Source organism: Pinus tabuliformis, chromosome J (assembly GCF_031772625.1).
Source record: "Pinus tabuliformis cultivar Carrire ecotype Pingquan chromosome J, CPIR1, whole genome shotgun sequence".
NCBI lineage: Eukaryota > Viridiplantae > Streptophyta > Pinopsida > Pinales > Pinaceae > Pinus > Pinus tabuliformis.
Window position 1 is genome coordinate 1,464,160,009 of NC_142295.1, and position 12,418 is coordinate 1,464,172,426.

Here is a 12,418-nt window from a genome sequence, read left to right on the forward strand (position 1 = left end):
AAATGAAATCATTCTCAGCTGTTTATGATTGCCATGTTATGTCTGATATTCTATGATTTTTAACACATGATACTTTCAAGTTTCAATCAACAACCTTATGCATGCATTGTTTTCCAGAGAGAACGTGGTGGGGATAGATTGCTTAACACACTTTTGACAGAGATGGAGCGATACGAAGGAATAATAATGCTGGCCACTAACCGACCTTTAGATCTTGATGAGGCAATGCATAGGCGCATAACGTATGTCATTTCTTCCTTGAACATATGTGTCTTGAAAGAGCTTTTAACCATTTTCTTGTGTTCTGGACAGTATTTTTCTGCCTGTGCTTCTGGAAACCATTGTTCTTCTTTTAAAGTGATTTTTACTGAACATGGATCAGTTTGTTTCTGATTTTCTGAATTTATGTTCTATAATAAGACAGTATGTGGTTTAGATTGTATCTTATGTTATTTTTTGTTGATTTTGGGTAATTGGATGTGCTCTAGCTCCGAAATTTTGTGGAGAGGCTAGAATGCATGAGATCTCCAAGACCCAGAAATCGTTTGGTGAAATTCCACCCAGATTGTGTTCTATTAAAATAATTAATATTTTTAATGAGGTTCCTAAATCTAAACTTAGGAAAATCAAAATATTAATGAGTATTAATAAAAATATGGGTGAGAAGCTTCTAAGTGACAAGGATTAAGTCTAATTTAATCTTAGCCATTGATTAGAGACTTAATCTCGGTCGTTGATTCATTAATAGGAAAAGTATAGGAGAAGACTTGAGAGTCATTTGGAGACACACTGGGCAAATACTCAGTAACCCGAGGGAAATTGATTTTCAAGGAGGAGGAGTTCGATTTCAGAGGGAGAATTGCAGGGTGAAGAAAGAGGAGGGTATCAACATCAGTCAGACACTGAGGAGGACGTGACACAGAGCATCAGAGGGACAACGCAAAGGGAAGATTTGAGAGACAACGCAACAAGGGACGCAATCCTCACGCAGGCCTCACACAGAGGTGATGCAGAGGTGACGCAGTGAAGGTTGGAGGGTCTTCGTGGTGTCAAAATTTCTCTAGAGTAAGGAGAAAAATTGTCTTAGGTGTTTCTCTTAGAGGTGTCTCTATATTCTGTAAAATCGTTCCTTGTAAAGAGATTGTTGTTGAAGAATAATAAATAAACCCTCATTTGTTGCACCAGTTTTCCCGCATTGGGTTTTTCCGGGGACTATTGTCCAAAATTAATTGTGTTGATGTGATTGATTCTTGTGCTTGTATATCACTATTAAGTTCTCTATGCTATTATGTGACAACTGCAGTAGAATTTATTTTGATGTTTACTGAAGGGTTTTGTAAATAACTTATTGTGGAAAATAAGTAGGAGAAATTATTCAATTACTGCAGTAGAATTTTGTGTTAGAAATTTTCACATGGTATCAAAGCTGAGATTAGGCAACAGGATTAGAGAATCTGCAATGAGTCGAGAGCATAATGCTGGGGCAAGATCCTTGAGGTGCCCAAATTCTTGGATCACATACGGCTATGGGAGCCCTTAATGACAGTAGCGGAATGACGAGAGTCAGTTGGCGTGAGGGATGTTGGAGCGACAGTGGCTGAGCTAGAGTGTCAAAGTCTGAAGCAGCGTAGTAGAGTGTTGAGCAGTGCAGGAGGCACAAAGCAGATACATCAACAGCGTAATAGCATCAGAGGGTTAGCACAAATTAGCAGCAGAGGTAGCTTCAACATCACGGGGTATTTAGACTGACCAACATGTCAGCTTTTGGGTGACTTTTTCAGTTGCTTACTTCTCAGCAACTGAGTTGCAATGCAACAATTAGTAATGGCAGTGCTATGGGCAACATGATGCAACATATTGAGAGAGAGCTATAGTACAGATGCAGCAGTGGCAATGGTAGTGTCATGGGCAGCAGTACAGGTTGCAACAGTGTAGTGGATGAAGGGCAACAGGCCAAGCATCAGTAGCACAAAGGACCGATGCCATGGATCAGTGTGATACTTCTGTTTGGAAGTATTGCTAGAGCACATTCCTCGCTAAGAGGGAGTGTTGATTTTGGGTAGCATCGAATGTGCTCTAGCTCCAAAATTTTGTGGAGGGGCTAGAACACATGAGATCTCCAAGACCTAGAATCGTTTGGTGAAATTCCACCCGGATTGTGTTTTATTAAAATAATTAATATTTTTAATGAGGTTCCTAAGTCTAAACTTAGGAAAATAAAAATATTAATGGGTATTAATAAAAATATGGGTGAGAAGCTTCTAAGTGACGAGGAAGTCTAATTTAATCTTAGCCGTTGATTAGGGACTTAATCTCAGCCGTTGATTCATCAATAGGAAAAGTATAAGAGAAGACTTGAGAGTCATTTGGAGACACACCGGGAAAATATTTAGTAACCCGAGGGAAATCGATTCTCAAGGAGGAGTTCGTTTTTAGAAGCAGAGTTGCAGGGTGAAGGAAGGTGAGGGTATCAACATCAGTCAGAGATTGAGGAGGAGGTGACGTAGAGCATCAGAGGGATAGCGCAGAGGGAAGATCAGAAGAGAGACAACGCAGCAAGGGACGCAGTCCTCATGCAGAAGTGATGCAGTGAAGGCTGGAGGGTCTCTGGAGTGTCAAAATTTATCCAGAGCAAGGAGAAAAATTGTCTCAGGTGTTTCTCTTAGAGGTGTCTATATTTTGTGAAATCGTTCCTTGTAAAGAGATTGTTGCCGAAGAATAATAAATAAACCATCATCTGCTGCACTGGTTTTCCCACATTGGGTTTTTCCGGGGACTATTGTCCAAAATTAACTGTGTTGATGTGATTGATTCTTGTGCTTGTATATCACTGCTATTTTCTATATGCTATTATGTGACAACTGCAGTAGAATTTATTTTGATGTTTACTGAATGGTTTTGTAAATAACTTGTTGCGGAAAATAAGTAGGAGAAATAAATCAGTTACTACAATAGAATTTCGTGTTAGAAATTTTCACATTTTTTTCTCATGTTTGGTTTCTATTTCACTTTTGAGTAACAATTCCATATCTTGATAGTCTAGAAGGTTCATAGATAATGTCTATTTGTTTGTTCTTTCTCGTTAGGTCTCTTTATGTCAAGAACAATAGTTTGTATTGACTAGTCAGTTCTTTAGTTTGTGCTTCCTTTGTTGTTGGAAACCATTACAATTCTGAACCTAAACTTGGGGAAGTTTACAGATGTTATGGGTTGTACATGTATAGAGGTTTATGTATGTCATGAATCATCAGGTCTTGTTACCCTTCTTTCAGCAAGGGTACCACAAAACTTTTGACCATACCATTTGTAAGCCTAGATGTGTGCAGTTTGTGGCCCTATAAGGTCATGTGGAATGAAGTGTAAAAGTGTATCCTAGTTCCCTGTGGGTGGACAGTCATGACTTGTTCTTTTAGTTCATTTTCATGGTGTTTGGTTTGATGCCTTTGTTGACTTCCCTCTGGTGGTTGGTAATGTAGTAGATATGCCCACTATCACCGCAGCATGATCTTCTCTCACTTTAGGCCAATTCCTACAAAGCCACAAGGGGTACCCCAAATATCTAATGTCTTCACCAACAATTTAGTAGATCGATGCCTAGAAACCATATTACTAAGTTGCACGAAACGGCGAAACGGGTACGAGTTTCCGAAACATGCACCGGTACGAAACGTGACCCCCCCAAATTTTGGAAAAGAGGAAACGCGATATATATATATATATATATATATATATATATATATATATTAGGACATTTAAGAAATATGTGCAATCATAAAGCATATATGATACATTCTAATTTATTACATTATGATTAAATTGTCAATTGTCAATGCATAAACTATAAGTTTCTAAATTTACATCACATTTACTCATGAATGATCACATAATGTAATAGCAATATCCAAAATCAGCCACGAGAAATTTCTAATTTCTTGTCTCGTGCTTGATTGGGAGTCTCCTCCTACATAGTCGAATGACCTTAGTGCTCTTGATTAAATACAAGTTCCATACCCTAGTACCCTACGTGCTCTTGATTATTGGGAGTCTCCCCTGCATAGAGGGCTTGGTTCTCTTGATTAAATACAAGTTCCATACCCTAGTACATGACAAAAATCCAATGGAAACATTGCAATCCCCCCAATCCTGAAATCCTGAAAAACAGATAAGTCTGCTGGATTTTGAGTGAGCTCTAAAATTCTACTTTCTCCATATGAAATCCAATGAGGGAAAAACCACTCTCAAACATCCTAAGTCATTTCATGGTAATGTTAAAAATTTAAGTAAAAGTGACATTCTCCTTTATTTTTCATTTTCATCCTTTTACTTTAGGAATTTAACATTACCATGAACTGCATATCAACACTAGGGCCATAGGCTTGAACATTAGGCTGCCCCACTCAAAAAATCCTCTTTCTTATAACTTGAGAGGCATCTAGAAGCATCCAGAAGATATTTTAGTCATCCAACAAAAAATTAGAAGCGAAAAAATAAAAAAAAAATACAAGAAAAAGTCAAGTTAGAAGAGGAAACTCCACTGTACGGCCTGGAAACGCGTTTCTAGCCGTGCAGGCCACGTTTTCTGCTCAAGAAATAGGCTAGTACGGCCAGAAACGAGTTTCTAGGCCGTACGGTATGAGTTTCCTCGTTTCTGTTTCGTTTCCAGCCGGAAACAGACCCTTCTCCAACATTTCCTGCAACTTAGAACCATAAGTATGATGAAATTAGGATTAAATTAGATGCAAGTACTAAATATAATATTCAAATAAATAATGCAAAAAATACAAACTTATACTTGAAAATGAATGAAATACATGACCAAAATGTTAGCTTTGATGTTCAAGAGTGAGGTAGAGGTGCATATGCCAAGTGAGACGATTGTCCTTTGATTTTCTCTTGATTATATGATCTGAATATGGACTATCTTTAGCACCTGTAGAATGATTAATAAACATGGAAAACACAAATTTGGAGTGCTTTTCAAGTAACCCGAGAGTGTGGAAACATATTAGGATCAAGAATCCATGGGTGCTTAAGCTTGGGCAATGAAATATAAGTGAAATAACAGTCCCAACAATAGATTTATGCAATTAAAAGTGATGCTACAACAATCTAAAGTATGTTTTGCATAAATAAGAGGGCAAATTCCCCTAGGGTCAGGCCCGGATTATCTCCCAATGAAAAATAAACCCTTTCCAACACTATAAGAGGCTGCAATCATATCTAAATAAAATAAAGAAGCACTTAAAGCAAATTATAAGTGAAGATAGGGTTACAAGCGTTAATTTCACCTTTTTCCCTTGAAACCCTAGGCCTAGGGTTTTACAAATCCTTGAAGAATATGGCTGTAGATTAATTTGAGATTTGAGAAGGCCTTCAAAAACCCTCAACAACAAATGTTAGTGCATTTTAAACTATACCCAAGAGGGTTGACTTGTATTTGGGCTTTTGGATGATGCAAAATGGCATAAATCCTAAGCCATCAACCTTAAAAGATGAATATTTTTTGGTATTTTTATCTTTTAGACATTTTTTTTATTTTTTATTTTTTATTTCTATGGATTTTTGAATAATAGAAATGAATAAAGTGATAGGAACTTGAATTTTGTAAAAAATGTGGTTTGTTGGATATAGGGCTAATGCCTTATCTTCACTAGTGCTTATTGGAGTCAAGATGAATGCCCCTCTTAAGTTGATTATCAAATGCTTGTGGATTAGGGCAAAAGGATAGAACCCTAAAACTTAAGTTAGCCTCTTGTCTAATCAAGACAAGTTATGAAACCAAGCCCTACTGGAAGGGATCCCCAACACTGACAATCCTCAGCGAATAATTTGGCCAAAATTATTAGGGAGAATTTTCTCTCTCCACTAGCAATTTCGGCACAACCTGCTTCAAGAAATCTGGCCCTCAAGAACCCTTGCGCAGACCCTGTGCACTGCTTGCACAAACCCTCACATGCACAGCTTGAATCTGCCTCTAATCAAGTCGTTCTGCCTATTGCTGCTACTAGAAGCATTCCTCTAGCCCTCTGGAAAATTATCTCGGCCTCTGGCTATTGAATTGACCCCCTACTTAGCCGAATCGAACTGCCACACTGAAGTTGCTTGTGCAACCTCTAGTGGAATAACTCGAACTTACTTCTGTTGCCTCTCCAGAAGTGGAAAATCCTTCAAAATCATCGTCTTTGCTCCCTCTCTATCTCTGTGTCCTTTTTGGCTCAATTGTTGCTGCTGGATAGCTTGATTTTCCAAGGAACTCGACCTCTCTTGTGCCTCCTCCATCTATCCATCGAGTTGCTCATATAATCTCTCGGTGGTGAACCGACGACCATGATTAGATCCCCATCAACGACTAAGATAATCTCTAACTCGATCCGTGTGAGTTTCTAGAGAATTCTCACCTTTCTCAATCAATTATTTTTAATTAATCACTTTTCCTAAGTTAGACTTAGGAAATATTTAATTATTGATCAATTAACTTAATTGAGTCATCTCCAGGTGTTTTTTCGTGAAACAATTTCTGGGTTTTGGAGATCTTGTGTTCCTTAGCCTCTCTGACCAAAGTCGAGACTAGAACACCTTTTCGATGCTACAAAACTAACAGTAGGAAGTCACGTCTTCACCCTTATGCTGTTTGATTGTCCTCAGCCTCTCTTTGAGAATCATCTTCCTATTTTCTGAAGGATCCTGGTACATTTTTACTATTGCGTCCCACAAGTCCTTCACTGTGCCTTTCTCTGCGATAGGTTTAACAATGTGGTCCTTGAATCCATCAAGGATCATCCTCTTTGTTTTGGCATTCTCCTTTTTATAGGAAGCCAACTGCTGTGGATCTGTTAGTACGACAATCACATTTTTTGCATACTCCTTTAGTCCATACTCATCCAAATGGAATGACATCCTGGCTTTCCAATTGCCAAAGTTGGAGGCTCCATTTGACCTGTCCTGATCTCTTAATCCTGTTGTGGCCATCTCTAGAAATGCGCGAAACTCAAATAAACTGGAGAAATTACTAAAGAATTGAAACTTGGTTAAAACCCTCGACTTTCTCTTCATGTACCCTTCGCTGATTTACTCTTGCAAACCCTCTGTGCTTAGATATGCTCTGATACCATGTGAAATTTCCTTAATTGCAACTGGAAATTTAATTTTCTAACTTATGCATTTTATTTGTCTTTACAAATTAATTCGACAAATAACGATTAATTCACTACTGCAATCTTCAGAAATAAATATAGGAACTGAGAAATAATGCACACACACAAATTATTGACACTAAGATTTTGGACAATAGTCCTTGGAAAAGCCCTGATGTGGGGAAAACCAGTCTGTATATGAGGGTTTATATTATTAATAAATATTCAACAAAATTGAGAAATACAAAAAACTGCTGGCCTTTCACTGGCAAAGCTTCGACATACAATTTTCTCCATTGGCAAATCAATTTGTAAATGTAAGTTTCCTTGTGCAAAATTATTTCGGCCTCCCTCTGCTTATTCACACCTCCTCTTGCTACTCACACTGGTCATTGGAAATGCGCACTGTTGGCTCTGGGAAATTTGACCAGCCTCTAGAAACTCGTTTTTGCTAGTATATTGCCTCTTGCATTGCTTCGAGACCACTTGTACACCCTCAAGTTGCTAATTTTGGTACTGGAAATTGATCTGTAGGCTTTGCAACTTGTGCTAGGTAAATTGGCAGTGCACATTATTTGATTCGGCCTCCTTCTTGCAGAATGATTCGACCTCTTTTCCTCCTTGGAATGACTGGAAAATCTGTGGAGAATTTCTCTAGAAATCTTTTCCCAAATTCTCTGTTGAAACCCCACTTTTGGTGTCTTCCTCTGTGCCCTTTCTCTTACTGTAAATCACACCATTGAGTATCTCTGCTGTGTGTTCTCCAAAGCCCCATCGACTTGCTCCTATAATCTCTTGTTGGGCAAACAACGACCACGATCTAATCACAATCAATGGCTTAGATTACCTTGACCCCATCAAGTGACTTTTCTGGAAGTCTTTAGAGCAAAATCAATTTGCCTCAATTAATCTAATTTAATTAACCAAATTTCCTAAGTTAGACTTAGGAAAATAATTAATAATTGGCTAATTAATCTAATTGAGGTGTTTCTTGTGAAAACTTTTTTGCGTGTTGGAGAAAATGTGTTCCTTAGCCTCATAGACACCATAAAGACTAGAAGACTTCTCCGCTGCTACTGAAAACTAACATTGATGGTGTTTCAATTTGGGATCAACCATTATCTTGTGGTACAGTAAGAAGCAACAATTGACGACACTTAGTTTAGCAAAGTTAGAGTATATGGCAACATGTATTGTGAGTTGTGAGGCAGTATGTCTTTGCAAGATACTTGCTGGATTATTTGGTTTAAAGATGGGGCCAATTGTGATTCACTGTGGCAATTAGAGTTGCATCAAGCGATTTGAGAATCCTATGTTTCATGATCGGTCCAAGCACATCTAGATTAGATATCACTTCATCAGAGATAGAGTTCAAAGAGGTGTTGTGAGATTGCAATACATTTCCATAGAGGAGCAACTGGCAAATATTCTCACTAAGCCTCTAGTGAAAGGGAAGTTTGTGAAGTACAAGGATAAGTTGGGGGCATGTAACGAACAAGTTTCGTATACACAGTGGAATATTCAGAATGTTGGGAATATGTAAATATGCATTATAAGACAAGTAGTATATTTATATAAAGAATGTACAAAAGATATGATATGATATATGATACAAATGAGGGCCTTGCTTATATACTAGGTAGGGTGCCCTTCCACAATGTAACAACCCATCTCAAATTATGGGTAGCATAGAAATATTAGCATGAATATGAGGCATGCATATTATAGCTACATATGCATGCATCACATGCACTGCAATAGGATACATACTAACTTATTAGAAAAAAATTCAAGTAAAGGACGAACGAATTAATTATTGAAAATTCAATGTATATACATATATAATAGAGTAAGGTACTTAATGTATTTACCACCATCATAATATATAAAATTGTACAACATAAAGGGTAAAGACAATGTATTATACAAATAGCAAGGGAAATGCAAATATAATATACAAAATAAAAGAATTATAACATATATATATATAAACAAAAAATAAAAGACACATATATATTAATTATTATACAAACTAAAAATAAAAAAATTATAATATATAATAATTATTATGCAAACAAAAATGGGAAATGATAATACATATACTATACAAGCTAAAAGGATCTATAACGTATGTTATGCAATAAAAAACGCTGATGTAAACAAATCACCAGGATATTAATGAACAAATAGATTATAATAGCTCAAGCTAGTGCGTTAAAAAATCTCTTGAATATGTGTAAGTACCTCTACGTACTTGGTTGTTTCTGCTAAAGCTAGGTCCACTAATATCAAAGGCAAGGGGGTTGGTGACCGCCTCAGAACACTTTAAAGGCCATTCATAACGGTGTCAGTGGGGGGAGGAAAATTCAGAATATGGAACAAGGGAGCATGAAAGGGTAGATTTTTTGGTGAAAACATAAGGGAAAGAAATAGAGGAAGAGCCACTGTGAAAGGGGGAATTCTGAGGGTGGAATTAATTGAGAAATCAAGATTTGAGCACTGTTTTTGGGGTTTTGGGCACGGGGGCTAGACGACCTCAATTTCAAAGTCTTCAGGATCTGGGAACCAGATAGGTTGATCCTAGATAGGCTAGGAGGAATCGATCAATTTGGTAGCAGGAGTAGATTGGGAGCAATGACAACCCGAAATCAACTTCAAATAGGATATCCAGGTATGTATTTGCAATTAAATTTGGTAAATTTAGGTTAAATTTTAATTGGCATGTTGTTGGTAAAATTTATGCCCTACACACGAATAGTCATGTCCTTAGAGACATCCCTTTTCAATATACTAGTAACTAATCATTATTAACTCTTAATTATTAATTATTTATATTCATAACATTGTCTTCCCCTTTAGAAAATCTTTATCCTCAAAGCTCATTGATGGCAATGCTTGATATCATTTTCAGTCTAGTAATGTCTTCTCGTCTTTTAAAATTCTCATATTCGACCTTTTCAACGATACAAGGCGATATGAACTTCTGAGTATGGTACATAATTGTCATACTATGAAATGATCTAACCATCCCAAATTAATCTTCTTTGGAATCTTGCGATTACTGGAAACTTGGGATAAATTGTTATCATAACACTGAATATGGTGACATCGATATTCTTTGGAACATAAATCAGTTGTTTTTGGTCTGAATGATATGGATATGTAGATTGGTTGAGATGTCTGCTTTGATGTTTTGGGTGTCAATAAAGAGTTCCTGTGTTTTGATTTTCTCTTATCTTGTTTGCGGCAATTTCTTGATTTATTTGAGGTATCTGATTTCCTTTATGTACAGAAGTCGCTTGGTTAATCGTTGGATCTTCACTTCAAATTTTCGTCGTTTGAACTACAACATCTGATAATGTCTTCACTTCAACTTGATTTAGATTTGTTTGAATCGTGATACTCTCCAGATCATTGTTTGTTCCCTTTTGTTCAACTTGGAGTGTTACTTCCAAAGGCTTTGATGCTTCTTTTTTGATAAGTTCTTCTAATTCGTTCTCTAATGATTTCTTATCATTTTTAAGTTTCTTGATTTGTGCGAGTAGCTTTTGATTGTGATTCTTGATACGTGAAATTTCATTGCTTTCTGTATTGGTTACTTTATTCTTGGCGTCCTTCTCCTCATCTTTTAAATTTTTGATTTGTTTTAATAACCTTTGATTAAGGATCTTTAAGCATAAATTTTCCTCTTCTTCTTCTGATAGGTACTTCTTGAGTTCCTTCTTTGTGACCTTAGCCTTCTTGACTTATGCAAGTAATTTTTCACTATGGTCCCTGAAACGAGAAATTTATTCGTCTTTTTTTATTACTTCCTTATAATGCATATCCTCATAATGTTTATATTTCTGTTGTGATGCATGTTTCCACACAATCTAGGAGGGGTCCTGGGAGGAGTACCTAAGGGACAACTACTAGACCAATTGATAACAATGGGACAAAGACCCACTGCCACCTTAGTCAGTGTCCCCCGCTCTTTACAGACTTTCACAGATGGGAGAAGTCTCGAAATGAGGGAAATCACTCTTAATGATGGAATCAATGACTAGGTATATTGTGATTTCCAAGGCCCACTCAAAGGAGAGGCTCAAATTAAGGTTCAAGGATTCAGGAGAAGCAAATAGGTTTTCCAAGACAAACATATGAGCAGACCTAGACCTAGGGTTAATGATATCCAATGATGGCAAGGAGGCCTAAGGTTAGAGCTCCAGATATATTTAGGAATACTCTAGAAGCTTTGTATGATGCTTATGTGCTTCTAAATAAGCTCTAGCTATCCTTGAGAAACCTAGAAAGGGACCACATGAGACCTATGGTTTATGTATAACCGTGGGAGAAGACTCTCTCCAGAGTGCTCTCTAGGTCAAGTTGGGATGAGGGAAAGGGTTTGAATGATTTATTCCATCGAATACTACATGCACAAACCCTCAACGAAGCCAACACATCTAAACGTTCAAGATGGGTTTCAAAGTTATAGCTAGGGATTGAGATTTCTTGCGAATGAACTGTGGGAATTGCGTGAAACTTGGAGGATCACTAGAGGAGACACCAACCCAATAGCCTATCCAAGCAGATTTGAAAAATAGTCCCTCTAATGAATTTCGCAAGAAGCCCTAGCTAAGCCATCTAGGTTTGGAGGCAAAACACATTCTAGGGGAAAAATTGAAGGGAAGAAGGGGTGATCACCAAATTCACTCAGATCAGTGCCTTGTCGTTGGGCTATGGAGTCTATGTGATTCAAAATTTGGCTGAAATGCTTTTTAAGGAGGCTAGAAAATGACGCCCTAGCAAGCACTCTCTAGCATTTACCCACCCAAGATTTATGGATTTTCATGGAAGAAAAACAAGTTTTACTCCACTATTAACATTCATCTACTTGTTAGCAATGAGTAACATGCACAAATTTGCAATCTAACAATACTTTACAGTGATATTCAATAATTAGGGCACAAAAGAAAGAGATACCTACAAAATTTCCACACACTAAAATTTTTTCATGCAAAAATCTTCAACAAGATTACTTACATGTTAAATTGGCAACTAGGGACAAACTCCATGTGGGTCATCTTATTTATGGTAGTTGATATTTTTTCTTGGATCCCTCTCATCGAGAGGTGTAGGATTGATCTAAAGATCATCCGATTCTGATAAATATTCATGGATATATGAATTTATTTGTGTTATAAGACAATTCGTAAAGGTCGGCCAGCAACCAAATAAACCCCACAAGTGCTCAACGTTTTAGTATAAAAGGAGATGACTTGAGAGTCATTTCTCACACACACTTC

The 12,418-nt window shown here is 37.2% G+C and overlaps 1 protein-coding gene across 3 annotated transcripts in view; it reads left to right on the forward strand.

The window, feature by feature from the left end:
* The window catches only part of LOC149232887 (uncharacterized), a 398,827-nt gene that overhangs the window by 144,060 nt on the left and 242,349 nt on the right, over window positions 1–12,418 (forward strand). For all 3 annotated transcript variants that reach the window (XM_089379541.1, XM_089379542.1, XM_089379543.1), the window contains one exon: window positions 118–242. In XM_089379541.1, the coding sequence (XP_089235667.1) occupies window positions 118–242 (125 nt within the window). The remainder of the gene's footprint in view (window positions 1–117; window positions 243–12,418) is intronic.